This window comes from Rattus norvegicus, chromosome 3, assembly GCF_021556685.1.
Source record: "Rattus norvegicus strain SHRSP/BbbUtx chromosome 3, alternate assembly SHRSP_T2T, whole genome shotgun sequence".
NCBI classification, from domain to species: domain Eukaryota; kingdom Metazoa; phylum Chordata; class Mammalia; order Rodentia; family Muridae; genus Rattus; species Rattus norvegicus.
The window spans coordinates 153,015,988-153,034,692 of record NC_141536.1 but is presented as its reverse complement, the minus strand read 5'-3'; the positions used below and the strand labels follow the sequence as shown (position 1 = coordinate 153,034,692).

Sequence of the window (18,705 nt, the reverse complement as noted above, 5' to 3'; positions counted from 1 at the left end):
CTCTCTCTCTCTCTCTCTCTCTCTCTCTCTCTCTCTCTCTCTCTCTCTCTCTCTCCTCTCTCACCTTGGCTTCCTTACTCTGAAGCTTATGTCAAGGCTCAACTCTCTCTGTCTTGGGCCAGCAGGCCGCAATGTGGGCTCCCTGCAAAAGCAGTCACCATCAGTACTTCTACAATTCGATGTCCAATGAGTGTGAACTTCATCCATGGTCCTTGCCAACAATTTGAGGCCGAGGAAATCTGCTAGAGTTCTGCAGCTGTTTGGTGGATTCTCTCAGGAAGTGCAGAGCAACAACGGTGCCGAGATGCCCGTGGTGGTGCTGACGGGGTGGCGGTGCTGCTCATGTTCCCAGCACAGAGCAGGATTGCAGCTCAATTGGTATGGCATAGCACGAGCAGGCCCCAGTCCTCAGCACTGTGTAACGGTAGCACTAGGCCTGCAACCCCGGGGGATAGAGGCCGGAAGATCAGAAGTTTAAGGTCACCCTTGGCTAAAATGGTGAGTTTGAAATCAACCTAGGATACTTGAGACCCTGTCTCAAAACCATGCCAAAACAAAACGAAAGCCACAAGTTGGTGATGGCAGGAAGGACCGGGAAGCAGTGTCGCTGAGGAGAGCTCGCAGTGATGTGCTATGGGCAACAGAGCTGAGGTTGGTGTGGTCTGGAAGTGAACCCGACAGAGTAGGGCGCGTTATCACAGCCATGGCTTTTAAAACATGGGAGGGTGGTGGCGACGGTGACAATGGCCATGTGACCTTCAGAGGATGACTACACTGGCAGATGAAGGGAGCCCACAGGACAGTAAGTGTAAAGGGCTTGGAGGAACAGTCCGACCTCAGGCTTCTGGCTCCAGGATACCAAACGGCCAGCAAAGGAGAACTGGCTGTCCTCTGCCGAGAATGAAGGCAATGGGCACCTGAAGCCTGTGGTCTTGGCTGCAACATGGCTGCCCCGTCACCTTTGCTCTGAGCCATTGTTCTGAACCCCTCCTCTAGTATTTCAAGAAAGCTGACAGGAGCCTCCAATAGGGCCTTGGGTCTATCCCGGAAAACTACTCAGAGCTGTCACAGCTCTTGGGGCCATCAAACCTGCCTTATCCCAACCCCTACCCACGAGCCCTCACTGCCCTATGCTCTCAGTAAGATGATGAAGACAAAGAAGCAAGTTTCCCTCCTAGGAGAGGTGGGGTGGGGGTGTCTCCTAGGGGCCAGGATGAACCTCACTCTACTCTGAAGAGTTTGCATTCTCCCCAGAGCCTGGCCTACTGTTTTCTGCCACCTGTGGTTCCATTCCAAGCTCTTGAATGCTCTTCCTGCCTAGCAGGAAACGTGTTAGCAGTGTGCAGAGGGGGTGGATGGAGGTCAGGGAGCCTCCATGAGCTTGGGTGGGACTCCATTCCCCACCCACAGCTGGCATAATGTCCGCAGGGCTCATCCATGTGTCAGCTTCCTTCCTTTTTAAGGTTGGACAAGGGCCACTGTTACATTCTTTGACAATGAACGGGGGTCTGCCCGGACTGGGCATGGGGATCCCCCCTCCCTTTCCCAATCACTGCTTCTGGTCCTGCACCTGGTCTAGCCACTTGCTCTTGCCGCAAGGGAAACAGCTACGTCAGATCAAACAGAAGCCGTAACCAGGAACTCCTTGCTGCCATTTCCATGATACTCTTGTCTCGGTGTCTGGGGCTACCCCTCAATGTTACACGTTACAGATTTGCCAAAGACTAAACTGGATCCTTGAAGCCACACCAGGAAGAGCATGTTGGGTAGCCAGCACTGGCCTAGGCTCAAAGGGGAAGGCAGAGTGAATGGGACTTTGACTGTGGCTTTAGCCCAAGCTGAGATGTTTAATGAAATAGACAGGAGCAACACACACACACACACACACACACACACACACACACACACACACACACACTCTCTCTCTCTCTCTCTCTCTATCTCTCTCTCTCTCTCTCACACACACACACACACTCTCACTCTCTCTCCCTCCTCCCTCTTTCTTCCTCCCCCCCCCTCTCTCCCCCTCCCTCCCCCCCCTCTCTCTCTCACACACACACACACACACACTCTCTCTCTCTCTCTTTCTCTCTCTCTCTCTCTCACACACACACACACACTCTCTCTCTCCCTCCTCCCTCTTTCTTCCTCCCCCCCCTCTCTCTCTCCCCCTCCCTCCCCCCCCCTCTCTCTCTCTCACACACACACACACACACACACACACACACCTGTTCACTGTCACCTCTTCCGAGGCCTTTCCCATGTGCACTCTCACTAGCATCTGGCCTCACTCTTCTTCACACTGTGTTTATTATTTGCCTCCTTCGTTGAGTGTGGAGGCTCCCCTTGTGATTCATGGCCAGGTCCCCAGTACCTAGAACAATGCTTAGCACACAGCCAACACTGGATCAAATGCTTGTTGGCTGGGTAGACGAATGGACAGAGGAAAAGAAATACTGAAAGGCCAGCACAGGTGAGCGAGCTAAATATAAATAGTGCCTGACTGGAAGCCCGTGTGAAAACGTGAGCACTGAAGGAGTGGAAAGGGACAGCGAAGGCTCCATGAAAGAACAAGATTGGGGCACTGGAGGCCAGAGCACAGACCAAGCGGACTCTGGAAAATATGAGATAAACTAAGCAAGATGGCTCCGCCCTTCCTCCCTCTCCCTTTCAGCACTTCCTGACCCAGGCAGGGCCCTGCCTCAATCTGGACCTCTGTGCCTCCCGTTCTGTCCTGCTTGGGTGGAAGGGGTCCTTTCCAGGGCCAAGCCCTTTCAGATTCTGGTTACACAGGGCCCTGCACTGCCCAGTGAGCCTCCTTCCCTAAGAGCACCCATGCCCTCTTCCGACCACATCTACTGGGTGAGCACAGTCATTACCCTCCTTTCTACCTAGGACAGGGGCTCACAGTCTCCTATTGAAGGGCTACTGTATGAGCACAGGTTACAAACCAGGTCGTCTGAGCTCTAATCCCTGCCCCATTTCTCACAGACTACAGATCCTTAAGCCCCTAGGTCCATCTGTAAACAAACTTGATACCTCATAGGATTGATATAAGAAGAGTTACCTGTAAGGAGCTTAGCCCAGTGTGTGGTCACCCTGTGTTCAACAAGAGGCCAGTGCCTTGCCTGGCAGTTTACCCGCTCCGAGACATGACACAACTTGTAACACAGAATTCCCCATTTAAACTAATCCTCTGTGTATTCTTAATGCTTGGGGATGTGGTAGGTTGACTTGCGGAGGCAGACAGTTGCCTGTAATCCACAAGGCTCCCCCAGTGTCCTGTACTATACTGGGAGGCATGTAACAGATGCTGACAGCCAATAGGGAATGGAAGTAATTGCAAGGCATGGCGGAAGCTGTGCGGAGTTTCCAGCAGCTACTCCCTATCTTCAGGGCCCCTATTTCCTCCCTAGTCCTTCCCTAAGAGTTGGGACAGAAGCACTTTCTCCCTCCCACCTACCCCATCTTCTAGCTCAGCTCACAATGCCCAAGCACCTGACTGGGCACCTCTAGCCTCTCCCCAAATGCCACTGCTTGGTGGCACCATGGAGAAGACCATGGTCAGGCCTACACCAGAAGCCTTAGTGAGCTTAAAGGAAATGCTCTGTCCCATTGCTCAGTCCAGTGTTGACAGGGCAGGAATGCCAGGGAGCCACGTGCAGCTCAGCTTGGTGCTGGAAGCTTGGGAGAACAAGGGTATGAAGGAAAGGCGCACACACACACACACACACACACACACACACACACACACACACACACACACACGGGGGCGGGGGCGGGGGCGGGGGCAGGTGCTAAGGTGGTGGGCAATGCTGCAGCACCCACTCCACAGCCACCCAGACCGGCATCAACCTGCCTATCCAGGACAGAACCAGTTGGGGTAAGCTCATCTCAGTAGGAGGTCTCTGTAGGGGAGCAGGGTCAGGTTGCAGTCCTCTGGGAGAAGGAAGCTGCGGTTGCACACACTGGCCAACACTCAGACTTGAACCAGAGGGAAGCTTTGCCAATTCCCAAGGGTCTAAAGTCTTGGCTCTTGTCAACAATACACATACACTCAGAATTTCCTTTCAGCATTTCCAGAGCGGACAACTGGCTGGCCTCACTTGCTTAGCAGGGAGCTTCTGCACGATCTTAGGGGTCTCACATTCTTCCAACCTTGCAAGTGCAAATTCCACCCAGGCACTGCGGTCGAGGAGTACCAGTTACTGACCATCCAGGCACTGCCACTGAGGAGTACCAGTTACTGACCATCCAGGCACTGCCACTGAGGAGGACCAGTTACTGACCATCCAGGCACTGCCACTGAGGAGTACTAGTTACTGTTCACGGTATGCTAGAAGGTGTCTGAGTAGAGTGGAAACAATCAGGAAAGGAAGAAGCTTGGGCTTAGGAAGCAACTACAAACAGGGTGTGCCCAGGAACAGTCCTGAAGGACGAGGACGTCAGAAAGGCTGGGAGATGGCTGAGTCAGATCGAGGGGCAGAGTTCTATCCCTAGAACACATGTAAGACAGGCATGGCGGCAAGCACATGTAATCCCAGTGCTCTGGAGGCAGAGACAGGCCCATCGCAGCCTAGCCAACCCAATCTTGACCAATTCCAAGCCAGTGAGAAACCCTGTCTAAAAAACAAGGTAGTGGGCAGGAGAGGGCTCGGCAGTTAGGAGCACAGGCTGCTCTTTGGTTTTCATTTCCAGAACCCACATGGTGAGCCATCTGTAACCTGTCGCAAGGTCTCCATGGGCACCATATGCATGTGATGCACAGACATACATGCAGATAAAACATACACATAATACAAAAAGCCCAGGTGGATAGTCCTTGAGGAATGACACTTGCCGTGACCTCTAGCTTCCATATGCGCCCACATACACAAAGCTGTCAGATTCTGAACTTGTCCTGAAGGTGCACACTGGATGTGGAAGAGAAGATTAAAGATGCCTCAACGGGCTGGACTGGTGGAAAGAGGTTGCATGTCACCGATAGGGGGACAGTGGGTGAGCACATCTGGGATGGGACAAGGGACTATGACAAGTTCAGCAAGGCGACTTTAGCCATCAAGTGGAGAAGACAAGTAGATGAGGCAGATGGGTAAATAAATGCTGGAAGAGGTGATCAGGACATGCAGGTGCAGCCAGCATGTGGAGGTCACTTCTAGCTGACACGCTGGAGAACTATCAGGCCGAATTCAAGCCCTTCTGACTTGGCCGTCATTCCACACCACTTAGCTGCCATGAGAGCCATTCACCTACATTTGTTTTCTTTTTGTCTATTTTGAGACAGGGTTCCACTATGTCGCTCTGACTGTCTTGAAACTATGGAGATGAGGCTGGCCTCAAACTCAAGAGATCTACCTGCTTCTGCCTCTCTAGTGCTCAGATGAAAGGCACTGGCCAACATGCCCAGCCTTTGACTCCTTTTGTTTTAAACCCTGGGTCTATGTAGCCCGAGTGAGCCTTAGCTCCCAGTCCTAGCTGCAGCCTGGAGCACTGAGAGCAAGCACAGTTGTATGCACTGCTCCTGGCTCAGCTACACTCATGCCCCCCACAGCCTGCTTATTTGCTACTTGGGGAGAAAGCACAAGAAGAAATATCTGGACCAAGCTGCTTTGGGGCTGAGTCTGGACTAGCCCAGCACCATTTCCTCGGTGCCTGGATGCCTGGGCTGCCGACAGACCCAAGTGGGCCGGCCAGTGGTTGAGCTGAACCAGATACCCCAGGTCTACTGCTATGCTCACACCTACATAGCTTCAGGGTATCCCTGCCCCCTCTATCCCAGATCCCAGACCAGAACTCACTCCTAGAATGCTTGCACTGCTAGGCACTGGTGGTATGTCCTGAGATGGGCCACATCCTGCTCAAAGTCCATGCAGGGAGCACTGGCGACAACAAGGGGCGGGCAGAGGGCCCTGATGCACCATGACATGTCACAGCCTCCCCAGAGGAAGAAGCAATGTCCCACACATGCAGCTTTGGAAGCAAGAGTGAGCCAGGTAGTTAAGGGGTGTGTGGTTGGTGAACAATGCATTTTGTCAAACTGACACGCCAGGAAGAAAACGTGGGCTATGAGCAAAGAGAACAGTTAACTCAAGTGTGCTGGAGAAGCTGGGGGTCGGGGGAGGCTTGTGCTTATGGACGTGCTCTACAGGGACCCAGCGTTCTCTAAGAGGAGGTGAGGGAGGGCAGGCTCCAGAGGTAGTATGTGACCGAGTGAGTGGTCTTTTTCTGCTTTGTTTTGTTTTTTGAGACAGGGTTTCTGTGTTACCCTGGCTATCCTGGAACATGCTCTGTAGACCAGGCTGTCCTGGAACTCACAGAAATCCACCTGCCTCTGTCCCCCAAGTGCTGGGATTAAAGGGATGCAGGAGCACTGCGAGCTAAGGAGTGGAGTGGTCCTTAATACCAAACATTTTCAAGCACTACAGAGACTCAGCCATTCTGACACGCTGCAGTTAGTCACTGTGCTCTGCCTTTGCTAGTAGGGTTTTCATGATCATATGTTATATTTACAGAAAATCTCCCAGCCAAAACCAGAGATGGGGAATCACTACGAGGGATGGGGGATAAAGCTGAGAAGGCATTTCTGGCCAGGGTGGACCCAGCACTCATCACAGGCTGGGGACTCTTCCCAGGCCTCACGGAGGACGCAACAACGACCTAGGAGGGTAGGCATTTTATTACACCAGTAAATTCAGCGCCCCTCCCACAGTACCACAAGCTCTACTGCACCCCATTACCTGGGCCAGCAGAATGTCCTGTAATGACGGAGGCATCTCTCTAGGCTGTCCAGTATACAGCAGCACCGGCCCCTTCTAGGTAGACATGTGGCTGCCACAGGTGAGGAGGGAAGACGGGATTTGGCTCAAGTCTACCACAATGGAAACCATACCTTAGCCCAGACCAGATCCAGGGGGAGTTAGCTTCAGAAGCTAACTCTGGGGAAAGAGGGCATGGCAGAAAAAGCCCTGCCACTGCTCCCCTGGGGCAGGTGAGTATGAAGCTGTAGTTGCTGAAGAAAGGGAATCTTAGAGAGGGGGAACACCACGAGCACGCCGGATGAGGTTAGCCAGCCGCTTGGCCAGGCCGCCGGATTTGGGCTCTTCAATGTGGAAGGTTCGGGTGAGGAGATTGTAGAAGGAGCCATAGCACACGGCCACCACAGTGCATGTAAGGCAGATCACATTGTAGGGCATGCTGAAGTCGGGGGTGGGCAGGTTCACTAGCAAGGGCTCTGTGTAGAGTCGGACAAAGTAGCTGGAGCCATCAGACACCGGGAACCTAGGGATGGAAGGACAGTGAGACAGGGCTGCTACCCCTCCCTCCCCATCTCCCTGCTCTCCTCCATAGCGTGTGCTGCAGACACCTAGTAAGGAAGTAATCACTGGAGAGCATGCACTCACCTGATCTGATCAAAGCAGAGCAGCTGCACGGAAGCAAAGGGCCCACCTTGACTACTGCCTCAGTCTCAGCCTTAACTGCTCTCCTCAAAAAAACAGGTAACCTACTGCAGGCCACCACCGCCACCACCAACAATTGGCCCCATGGGCTGTGAGCAGGGGACCAGCCAGGTGCTCTCTGAGTCCCTGATACTGGTAAGTGTTCGCTGATGTTTGGTAGGCAATGCTACTATCCTCACCCACAGTCTTTACCTTTTATACTTCTTTACAAATGTCACAGACCACCAGGACTTTCAAGAGGGCTGGCTAAATCTCACATGACTCTGGAATAGCAGAAGGGTGTGGCACACTCACAAGGTGTTGAAGAGAGGGCTCTCTTCCCAGTCCACTGGTTTGGCTGCCACCATGCTGGGCACAAGGGCACTGAGGACAGATGGGCTGCAGAGTAGACAGATGGCCATGTTCTTCACTAGCTCCTCCCACCAAAGGGTAAGAGGTAGAAGCAGGGCAGTTAACTGGGGTAGATCCCACCTGACATAGAAGCCATGGTTGGGGTCTGGCGTGTATTCTGTCCACTTGAGCAGGGCTCGTTCAAACTGGATGGAGACCTTGGTGACGGAGTTGGCCGGCAGCTGAATGAGCATCTCCAGGAGGTGGGGCTGCTGCCGGTCCTGGGCAGGCTGGTAGTGGATATAACCTGGATGGAGGCAAGAGCCACCCAGACTCTGTATCTAAACTCAGACCACCTATGTCCCCCCAGGACACAGTCACAAGAGGCTGCCATGGAACTGCAGCCTGTCAATCTTCACATTGCTAAACTGTGGCATCTTGGCTAGTGAGATGGCTCATGAGTAGAGACACCTGTCACCCAGCCTGACAACTCTGCTTGTTTCAATCCTTGGAACCCACATGGTAAAGAGAATCAAACCCCCTGCACAAGTGCCTCACAACTGAACTCCTCCCAAAAGCAAGCAAACAATCAAATGATGAAATAATGAAATTGAATCGGGGGCAGCAGACGTCACTGTCTGATATAATACAGGAGGAGGTCTAGTCATTTGGGAATCCTTGCCAAAAATATAGGACATAAACCTAATGAGGTTTCTAATCTAACACTGGCTCACAGGAAATGCAGGGTGAGGTGCACACATTAAACAGCGCCACAAGGACAAGGACAGAATGTGAAACACTCCTCATGCATATTAGGTAATAGATGACCCAGTTTTAGCAAATAACACTTTTTTAAAAGTATGTATGAGAGAGCCATAAGAAAACCTGTTACTTTGTAAGTGAATTAAAAGATAAATTAGGCCAGGCGGTGGTGGGGCACACCTTTAATCCCAGCACTTCAAGGCCAGCCTGGTCCACATAGTACATTCTAAGACAAACAGGGCTACAGAGGGAGACCCTGCCTCAAAACCCAAGACAAATAAATACATGGATAGGTGGGTAGAATCAACACCAAAAGCTGTGACCCTTTGCAGATGAGTATTAGTTCTTTTTTAATTATTTTTTGTTTTACGTTTATGTATCTGTGTCTGCCGAGAGGGTGTGTGCACAAGAGTGCAGTACCCAAAGCAGACAGACGAGGGGTTAGATCTCCTGGGGTTGGAGCTATGAGCTGCCTGAAGCGATGCTAGGAAGCAAACTTAGGTCTGCTCGAAGAGTGGCAAGTGCTCATAACCTGCTAGGCCATCTCTGCAGTGCCCCCACCAGCAGAACCATTGTTTTTTTAAAGGAGGGGAAAGGGAGCCCAGTGGTAGAACAGTGGGCTCACATGTACAAGGCCCTGGGATCACCCCCAGCAATTCCTGGGGGCAGAGAGGGAAGCACAGGAAATGCAGCATGGAGTAACAGCAGAACTGAGTGCGCAGAGGAACAACACAGGACCTGAAACTCCCTAAAAACTAAAGCCCACGTCCTTCATGATGGACTACAATGGGGTTTTCCTCCCCGTCTTGCTTTTACTCATGGTATTCCATCTCAGCAACAGGAATCTGACTAGGACCGAAGTTGGTACCAGGAATGGGGTGCCGCTCTGACACACATGACCATGTTATAAAGAGGACTGTAGTAGGACTTTGGAACCTTGAGGTAGAAAAGCCATTAGTGTTGACAGCTTACTGAGCTGCTCTGTAGGAGCTTGGAGGATGAGGATGTTCAGAGCAATGCAGATGGTGGAGATGGCTTGGGAAGTTTCAATGGGAAACAAAGACTCTACCAGGCCATCTGTGTGAAGAATCTGTGGTGTCTGGCCAACTGGAGTTCAAGAATTGGCTGTGATTAACAAAAGACCAGAAGCACTAAGGTAAAAACCTTTGCTTTGCTGGACAATAAATGGTGGTGAGTTGGAGCTGAAGAATTAGCAGTGATTAAGAAGAGACCAGCACCATGAGATGAAATCTTCTGGGAAGTGTTTTCTGAGAGTCAGCACACAGAGGCTGTGTTCCAGAGGTAGCCAAGGTTGTACCTAGCTAGTGTTGGGCAACAAAATTTAGTAATAGAGTCACTTAGCTGGTGCTGGCTTTAAAGGTATGAAGGTGTCGTGAGAGCACGTGAGGCTTGGCACTATGTGGCAGGGTTGGGATCTCTGAAGAAAGCTCAGGAAAGTCTATTGGTGAAATGCAGCCTGGTTGCAGCAGAAGACCCAGTATTTTGGAGATGCCAATCCCCTGGGATGACCAGCAAGAACAGCAGCAGCAGCAATGGAGTGGAGCCAAGGGAGCCTAGCAAACAAGCTGTGTGTGCTGCAGCGGGCAAAGTCAAAGAGGTGACCCAAGCTACTCAAGGAGCCCGCACACCCAGGAGTGAGTCCCAGACACTGGAGACTGAGCTGTGTGTATTGCTGGATTTGGTTCTACTTTGTGAGATTGTGACTGTGCCCAGGTTCTTCCCCTTTGAAGTGAGGAAGTATTTGTTTTGATTTTATAGGAGCTGAGAGACTTTGACTTGTTTGGTTTCTTTGTGTAGCCCTGGCTATCCTGGAACTCACTCATAGACGAAGCTAACCTCAAACTCTAAAGGCATGGACCACCACAGGCTGGCTGAGACTTTGAGCTTTAAGACTTTGGGTATTTTAAAGACATGGAATTTTCTTTTCTTTCTTTTTAATTTACTTTTTTGTTTTGTTTTTTGAGACAGGGTTTCTCTGTGTAGTGCTGGCCTCAGAAGGCTCTAAGAATCAGCAGGAGTATGCGTTTTAAATGCATCTGTTACTTCTGAACCAGACACAGAGAAGCTTTCTGTTGCATTTTTGGAACCTGTTCCTTATCCTCTCTTTGTGAATCTGGAGGACCTAAAGTTGGGTGAACTGGGGTGTGCGTATGGGTGTGTGTAGGGGGATGGGGTTGGCTCCTCACTTGGTTTATTATCCTTGCCCTTGGAGGTGATGGTGAGGGTGTGCACATACAGCCGCAGGTACCAGGGCACAGCATCCAGTAGCAGCACAGGGAAGGCCCGGTAAGGATGAGAGTTGTACAACAGGGTGCTCAGCTCGCCCTTCTGTAGCCCATAACCACTCACGTACCGCTGTGCATGCAGGAAGGGCACGGGCAGGGCTTCTGCTAAGAGAAAAAACAATCAACACTGTCTTGCTCCTAAAGAGTCCCTTCCCATCCCAGCTCCCTGGGCCATGCTCAGAGTCCTAGGTAGGGGAGTGGATGCAGAAAAGCACTGGGAAGCCTGGGCTCTGGAATCATCCATCTTCCCTTGCTCACAAAGAGAAGAAAGTGCCCAAACCAGTGCTCATGTGTCCAGCACTGTATCCCCTTCCTGCCATACCATACTCTAAGCTGTTTCCTCCTTCCCCCTAGTGACAGCATAACAAACTGAGGGTTCTCTTTTCCAGCATAGGCGTGGTGAATAAGGCAGCACTATTTACTACTCTAAGTCTGCAGCATGGCATCGACTATTTACTACTCCTAGTCTGCAGCCATCAACTATTTACTACTCCAAGTCTGCAGCCATCGACTATTTACTACTCTAAGTCTGCAGCATGGCATCGACTATTTACTACTCCAAGTCTGCAGCCATCGACTAATTACTACTCTAAGTCTGCAGCCATCAACTACTACTCTAAGTCTGCAGCATGGCATCGACTATTTGGCCAACTGAGTGTACAATGAACTCTGTATTCACATTAATCATTACCTCCTGCCCACCAGGGACCACTAGGTGCCTGTTTTGTTAGACATGAATGCTCAGTGGAACTAGGAACTTGCCTAGTCTCTAAGCCTGGAAAATGCGTGTTTAGAACCAGGAACATATTAATGCAGAGAGTTGGGTCTGAGCCCCTGCGAACCTGAAGAAAAATCACACCTGAGTCTGCTGCACACCCCACGTCCACAACTCACCATTATCTGGGGGTCTCTTCCATTTGAGCTGGATGTTGAGGTTTCGGGAGTTATTGATCATGGCTGTGTCAAACAAGTCATAGACGGCATAGGTCTTCCTGGTGCCCAAAATGACATCCTGGTATGTGGAAGTTGGGGGAGGGCTCACCTCCAGTGTTTCGTTGTCCTAGCAACACAAGAGCAGCACTCAGAAGCTGTCAGAGGGGCAGGCTAATGTTGGGGAAGAAGGGTGTGTGTGTGTGGCTAGACACCTTGGTACCTGGCTGTAGCCTGTGATGTCCACATAAACTAGGCTCTGAGATGCCAATGGACAGGCCTCTGTGAGAGTCCGGGAGAACATGCGGAAGAGAGACCAGTCTGAGAAGAAAAAACTGGGCTGAACGAGGGCTAGGATAAGTGGGTCCAAGCAGTCAGAGCAGGATTGCAACAGGTAGATAGAGATGAGGTGTCAAGACAGCTTACCTTTCTTCCCCTGTCCGGTGATGAAGGCATCAAAGACAACTGAAAGGGTCTGCCTCAGCTCCCAGGAGATACTGGTGCAGTGAGCATTCTGTCACGGGGCAGAGGGTAGCAGTCAGGGACCATGCTCTCATCTAACATGCAGCTCCAAGGACTGGCTTGGACGGACTCCCCCCGACCTGCTTCTTCCTATCTTCTCTTCTGCTGCCTTGCTACCATCCCCTGTGGAGCAGACCTGACCCCGAGCCAGACCCCATGTCTGCTGACTTTACGTGTATCAGTTTGATGAACCATTAAAACCACCCTCAAAGTAGAATCTATTACTCTCCTGTGACAGTTGAAAGAAGGAAGTTCGAGGAAATGAAACGACTTCCTCAAGGTCATGCCAGCTGGCGAGCGACTGGGCCAGCAGCTGCGTCCACAGGCTGCTGTTCCTGACTGTGCTCCGCGAGAAGGATTTATTGAATGTTCCCCGGGAAACCACTCAATTACCCTGGTGCACAGCCAATACCCCACGTCATGAGTATCACTGCAGCCACTCGCTCCTCAGCTGGACTCAGACAGACTTACCTGCCCTGCCTCTCAGAGCCACTGATAACACCGACCCTCATTCCCCACGACTTACTCTGCAGATTGGCCGGATATGCACTGCCTGGGAGTGGTAACTGGTGTGGAACAATCGATCTGCTTTCAGTAGCACGGACAGCCCTGCCTGGAAGGGACGGGAAGAGACACAGGGCTGGTCAGTGTCCCACTTCACATGGGGCACAGATTCTCTTAGATGGATTCTGGCTTCCAGGCTGTGAGGGCATCTGCCAGCTGCCTTCTCGTGCTGGCCCCACCCACCCACACTCACCTTGGAGCTACAGGGCAGGAGCTTCTTCCACGGCGTGAGATTCTCGGTGCAGACGACCTCCCGGGGCAGCACAGCATAGCGCAGGAAGTAGTGGTCAGTGTCTGAGGGAGACAGACGTCTATCAAGGGAATCTCTGAGTCTTGTCCCTTAGAAGTCACACACTAAAGATGTGGGTGACCTCACCCACTCACTGCTGTGGCACTCAGTACTACGGCCCAGAGGTCCCACCTCCAGGAGATACTCCAGGGAGTAAGCAATGCAGAGACAGGAACCTTAGGAGGGAGGCTACAGGGGACCTGTATACCCACCACGATTAGGATCTGGCCCAGCTGTGGAAGAGGAGCCCGAGGGGAAGGACACAAATGCTAGGGTGGAGGGTATAAGGAGGAAAGGCCCCAGGGGCTATCTCACCATTGGCCAGCCCCAGAGGTTTGAAGGAGGCTGTGGGAGTGACGGTATTGGTGGAGTCGATGAAGTTGAGGGACGCGCAGAAGATCCCTGAGAGGACATTACTGAGCTCCTTCCAAGACTTATCCACACTAGACAGAGACACAAACCTACTTACTGTCTTCGGTTATACCCTTGTAACTCCACATCTTGTGTGGTGGTCTCCTTCATATAGCCACAGCCAACTGTCAAGTCTATGGTAGAATGAAGCTGCAGCTCAACCGTAAGATAAACCAGATGATGGGAGTTAGAACATCACCGCTCCTGCTTAGGGATGCCCTTGCCTCGTCTTACCTCCTTAGCCCCTTCTCAGGGCATCTCAGTGGCCCTAGAGGTCTTTGTTCAAGTGATGCATCTTACCTGGGAACACTCTGCTCATGGTTCTGCTGCCTTCAAAGTACTGCTCCAGCCTTGTCCCCCTCCGCCAAAGGGCTTTTTCTGTTCTCCTCAAGCACAGTCCATAGTGTTGTGTTTTCTGAGTGTTCAAGGCCCCACTTAAGCCCCCTTTAGGAGATGGCTAGGTGGCAGTAGCACATTGCTTTAAGCACCACGCTATATCTGGTGTGTGCAATACCAACCCATATAGCAGTCCATAAACTTTAAAATTAATTGTTGGAATTTAAATGTCATTTCTCATGCAAAAGTCTGATCTCTCTTGGAAGTGACAGTCTGATCTCTCTTGGAAGTGACAGTCTGAACACATTAGGTCTCCACTGTCATATGGTTACAATCCATAGGAACGAGTGGTGACTATCTCAGACTGTCACGGACTCTTAGATCTGCCACAAACCTTAACCCTCCCTATCAGGGCTCTAAACCTGTTAATATTTTGCATTACTGATCCTTGCAGGGTAGTTAGGAGGCAAATGAGACACCCTTAAATTCTCATTCCAGGGTTTCATCAATGCCTTAATCCCTCTGTCATTGGTATTTTGTAGCCTATACTGAAATAAGTTTGCAATCTCTGCATGGAAAAATTCTACTCTAGGAAGGTCACAGCAGCTACTGGAGATTTTCTGTAGTTCACAAGCAACAGCTAGAAACTTGATTCTGCTTTGAAATGAAACTCCAGTTTCCTTTCACAAAGACCATCCTGTAGCCCAATGCTATCCCACAATGTTTTGTTAGGCATGGGTTTTTTGGTTTTTTTTTAACAAATGAATGTCTTTAAAACAAAACAAGACAAAACAAAATGGAAAACCCCACCTAGTCTGCTGATTATCACGGCCTTACATCCATCCCAAGCATGGCACCAACCACCTGCTATTTGCCTCATTAGAAAAATGCACGTAGTACCTCAGACGTGGAAGTATTCAGGAGAGGATATTCACTCAGCAAAGTAAAGAATGTCACTCAGTGGTAATGTAACTTCTTCGTGTTGTATGTGCATGCATACTTATGCAAATAGCTATGGAAGTCAGAGATCAACAACATATGTCTCTTTCATTCCCTCTGCACTTTGTTTTTTTTTTGGGGGGGGGGTGGTGGTTCTGTCACTGAACTTGGAGGTCACTGAATCAGGTAGACTGGCTTGTCCAGCAAACCCGTTTTCCTGTCTCCACCAATTACAGGATTACAAACCTGTATCACCAACCTGACTTTTAAAGTGGGGTCTGGAAATTAAACTCAGGTCCTCAAGCTTGAGTAGCAAGCATTTTACTGACTGAGACATCTCTCCAGCCATGTAACATTACTTCCCAAATCGGTTTTAACTCAGTGGGATCACCACCTATTGGAGTAGCTGATCTCAAGGCCAACGGCAAGATGGCAACACCTTCCCCTGCCACACTCCCTCTACAGCCTTTAACAGGCCACAAGGTAGGAACTCACTCTGTGACAGTGTCTTGGAACCAGACCCAGAGCTCTGCACCTGATGGAGCCTGCAGGAAGGGTGGCCCCCAGTATCGGGTCCTCCAAAAGCCTTGCGTGAATGACAGGTGTAGCTCCCGCAGAGAGTACTTGGAGATCAACTGTCCCAGGGCTTTAGGGAAGAGCCTGTAATGGGACACTGAAGAAACCAGGGCAGGTGAGTAGCGACCCAAGCCCCGCCCCCTGAGATAGCTTCTTTAGGAACTAAGCAAGGTGATGCAGAAATTTTCCTCAGGTCCTGAACTCACCTCCTTCCCGCTGCAGATCGGAATCCCAACGCGTGCGGAACTGGAATGTGGCGGCCACGTCGCCGGAAGGCAGCGGAGTGATAACGAGTTCCTCTCGCAGGCTGTCGCGTGGGCCCTCCACGCGGCCACAGCAGCCCTGCCCCACTAGCACCAGCAACAGCAACGATAAACCCAGCGGCATGGCAGCCGCCATACCTGCGGCTGCTTCCGCCTCCCAGCAGCGCCTGCGCCCACTAAAGGTGGCCATCCAATAGGAAGCGCGGGTGAGAAAGAACTTCCGGTGCCGTCCTGGAAACCACTCCGAGGTTACCGGAGGGACACGGACGTTGGTCCTCGAATGCTAGAGATTGCCGACCCAGCGTGAAGGAGTGTGGGCGAGTGGCGGAGGGAAGAGCTGGCTTGAGGGCCCACGCACCTCGAGGCGCTTTCACCAGCTAGGAAGTGCTCGATGTGCAGCATGGCCATCCCAGTACCAAGTGCTGGTGGTATTACAGGCGTGAGCTAGAACCGGCTAGTGCCTCTATTTACTTGGCTCTAAACCTAGCTGGCAACTCTGAAGGCAGAGCTGTCCTACTCCACCTCCCTGTGGTCTTAATAAAAGATTAACTTAATAAAATAAATAATTTAAAGTGCATAGCAAAATTTAAAGAATGATCAGCTATTAAACATGTAAATTCTACCATGGATATGTTGCTATGGGTACACACCAACGAGCCCACCCATCTATCTTAGCTTTGAAGTCGTCACGGAGTAAATTTCACACATGGGTATCCTGCATTCTCAGAATTTAGTTTTGTTCAAAATTCACAAAATTAGCTGGGTTTTGATTAATATAACATTGTAACTCCAAATATTACAGAGATATAGAACGTTCCTAAGAACTGGGACTGGGGATGTAACTAACTCAGTGGCAGAGTGCCTAGTAGGCATGAGACCTTGGGTTTTACCCGCCACAGCAATGTGTATTGGGGCGGGGAGACCCCCAAACTTAAACCTAAAGTCCCAGAAAATGGTTCAATGCCTCTTTCCTGTCAACATCTATCTCCAGAACACATTCTCGAGGCAACCAGTGTTCTTGTCATAGATTAATCTGTTCTAGGACTAAATGTAAGTGACAGCATAGTGTAAGGTTTTGTGTGTTCTTTCCTGAAAGGAATGAGTTTGAAACCACATTGTGGTTTGGAGACAGAAACCATAGCTTCATGGGAGTTAGCTCTGCATCCTCCTCTCATCTCCAGAGACAGTGCTGATTGGCCTCATGTTCCCATGTGTATAAAACCTTTACTGCTGTGCAGCGCTAACGTCGTATGGATAAGCCAGTTTCTCCATCCATTGATGGACATCACGGTGCTTGGCAGTTCTGGTTATAGTGGACAAGGCTGATTATAGTCTGCGCAAGGTGCTGTGTACACTTAGGTTTATTATGTGCCTTGGGAGAATATTTAGGAGTAGGATGACTGGAGCAAAGAGAAAGTATAAGAAATCATCAGACCTTTTGCCCAAACCTGTCATTTTACTTTTCTATTAAAAATAGGGGAGTTTAACCATGTGTGGTGGCACATGGTTTTAATCCCAGCACTCGAAAGGCAGAGGCAGGTTGGATCTCTGTGAGTTTAAGGCCAGCCTGATCTACACAGTGAGTTCTGGGACAGCCAAAGCTGTAGTGAGACTATCTCAAAACAGACAGACAAACAACAAGAAGAGCTCTGGTGGCTCCACGTCCTGGCTAACATTTGGTATTGTTAGATGTGAGATGCAGTGATCCATAGGATGATCTTGCTGTAGGGCTAATTTGCATTTTTCTTACTAATGGTGTTGAGCACTCTTAATGTTCACTATCCATTCACTTATCTCTCATGAAAGCCGTTATATATCTTCTGTACACCTCCTTTACAAAACTTTATTATTGACCTGTAGCTGTTCCCATACTAAGCTGATTTGGCTTTTCCACTTGCCCGCCAGGAAAGCCATTCATGAATAATTTATGGACAGATAAAGCTCACAAGTGTATTTTTTTTTCTTTTCTTTTTTTCAGAGCTGGGGACCAAACCCAGGGCCTTAGCAAGCGCTCTACCACTGAGCCCAAACTTTGTTATTAGGATGGCCTACCAAGAAAGACTCCAACCAGAAATGAATTGTTGAAAAGATGACTTTAGTGGCTGCAGAGATGGCTCAGTGGTTAAGCCATCCAGGTACCTGAGTTTGGTTCCCAGAACCCACACTGGATGGCTCACAACCACCTGTTAACTCCAGCTCCAGGAGAGCCAATGCCGCTAGCCTCTGAGGGTGCTTGTACCCATTTGCACGAACCTACACACAGACACATAATTTTTTAAAAATAAAATTATCGAAAAGAAGACTTCATTCTCCCACATCTAGTGTTTCTGATTCCACTAGACATGCAGGAATGAAGGAGAGATTAGATGTCAGGTAATGGTTTGGACACTCATACTGGCCTTTAATCTGTATGAGCAACCTGAGAGTTTCTTCTTCTCACCTGAAAAACCTACTTTCAAGGGGCTGGTGAGATGGTTCAGTGGCTGGAAGGACTTGCAGCTCTTGCAGAAGACCCTACTTCTATTCCCAGCACCCATGCTGGTTGCCCCACAATTGCATATCCTCCAATTCTACGGTCCCTTACACCCTTAGGGCTCAATGGATATACATTTACAAATAAAAGGAATTTAAAAAATTGCTTTCAGAGTCATCCTTAATATAATAAATTATATACGTGTTGAAGATGAAGAACCACATCTCTTCAAACAACTCTATCAGTTAAGTAGAACCATCTTCATGTAATAGATTTTTTTTTTAAAGACTCAAACTAAAGTGTGGAAACAGGTAGCTTAATCTCATGGTGACTGACAGAGCCAGGAATAATGGCCACATTACCAGCCTCCAAATAAAATTTTACAAAGGAAGCCACTGTCGTGATTATTTCAGTTTATGCTGTTTCCTCCTGAATTGTTCCCATCACCCAAGGCCCTCTTGCTGTGAAGACCACACACCCCCAACTCACACTCCCACCGCTTCTCCTCCTGTAGCAGGCCACAGTCATCCATGCACTTGTACCATGG

The 18,705-nt window shown here is 50.1% G+C and overlaps 1 protein-coding gene across 2 annotated transcripts; it reads right to left on the bottom strand.

Annotated features, from left to right (window-relative positions):
* Positions 1 to 6,658: 6,658 nt before the first annotated feature.
* Pigt (phosphatidylinositol glycan anchor biosynthesis, class T) lies at positions 6,659 to 15,853 on the bottom strand. Of its 2 annotated transcripts, none has more exon segments than NM_001430209.1 (12): positions 6,659 to 7,278; positions 7,752 to 7,835; positions 7,929 to 8,094; positions 10,757 to 10,960; positions 11,750 to 11,915; positions 12,009 to 12,106; positions 12,212 to 12,299; positions 12,834 to 12,920; positions 13,065 to 13,165; positions 13,476 to 13,603; positions 15,342 to 15,519; positions 15,629 to 15,853. In NM_001430209.1, coding segments are annotated over 12 exon segments (1,746 nt in total). In that variant the 5' UTR covers positions 15,822 to 15,853; the 3' UTR covers positions 6,659 to 7,025.
* Between the last annotated feature and the right edge of the window lie 2,852 nt (positions 15,854 to 18,705).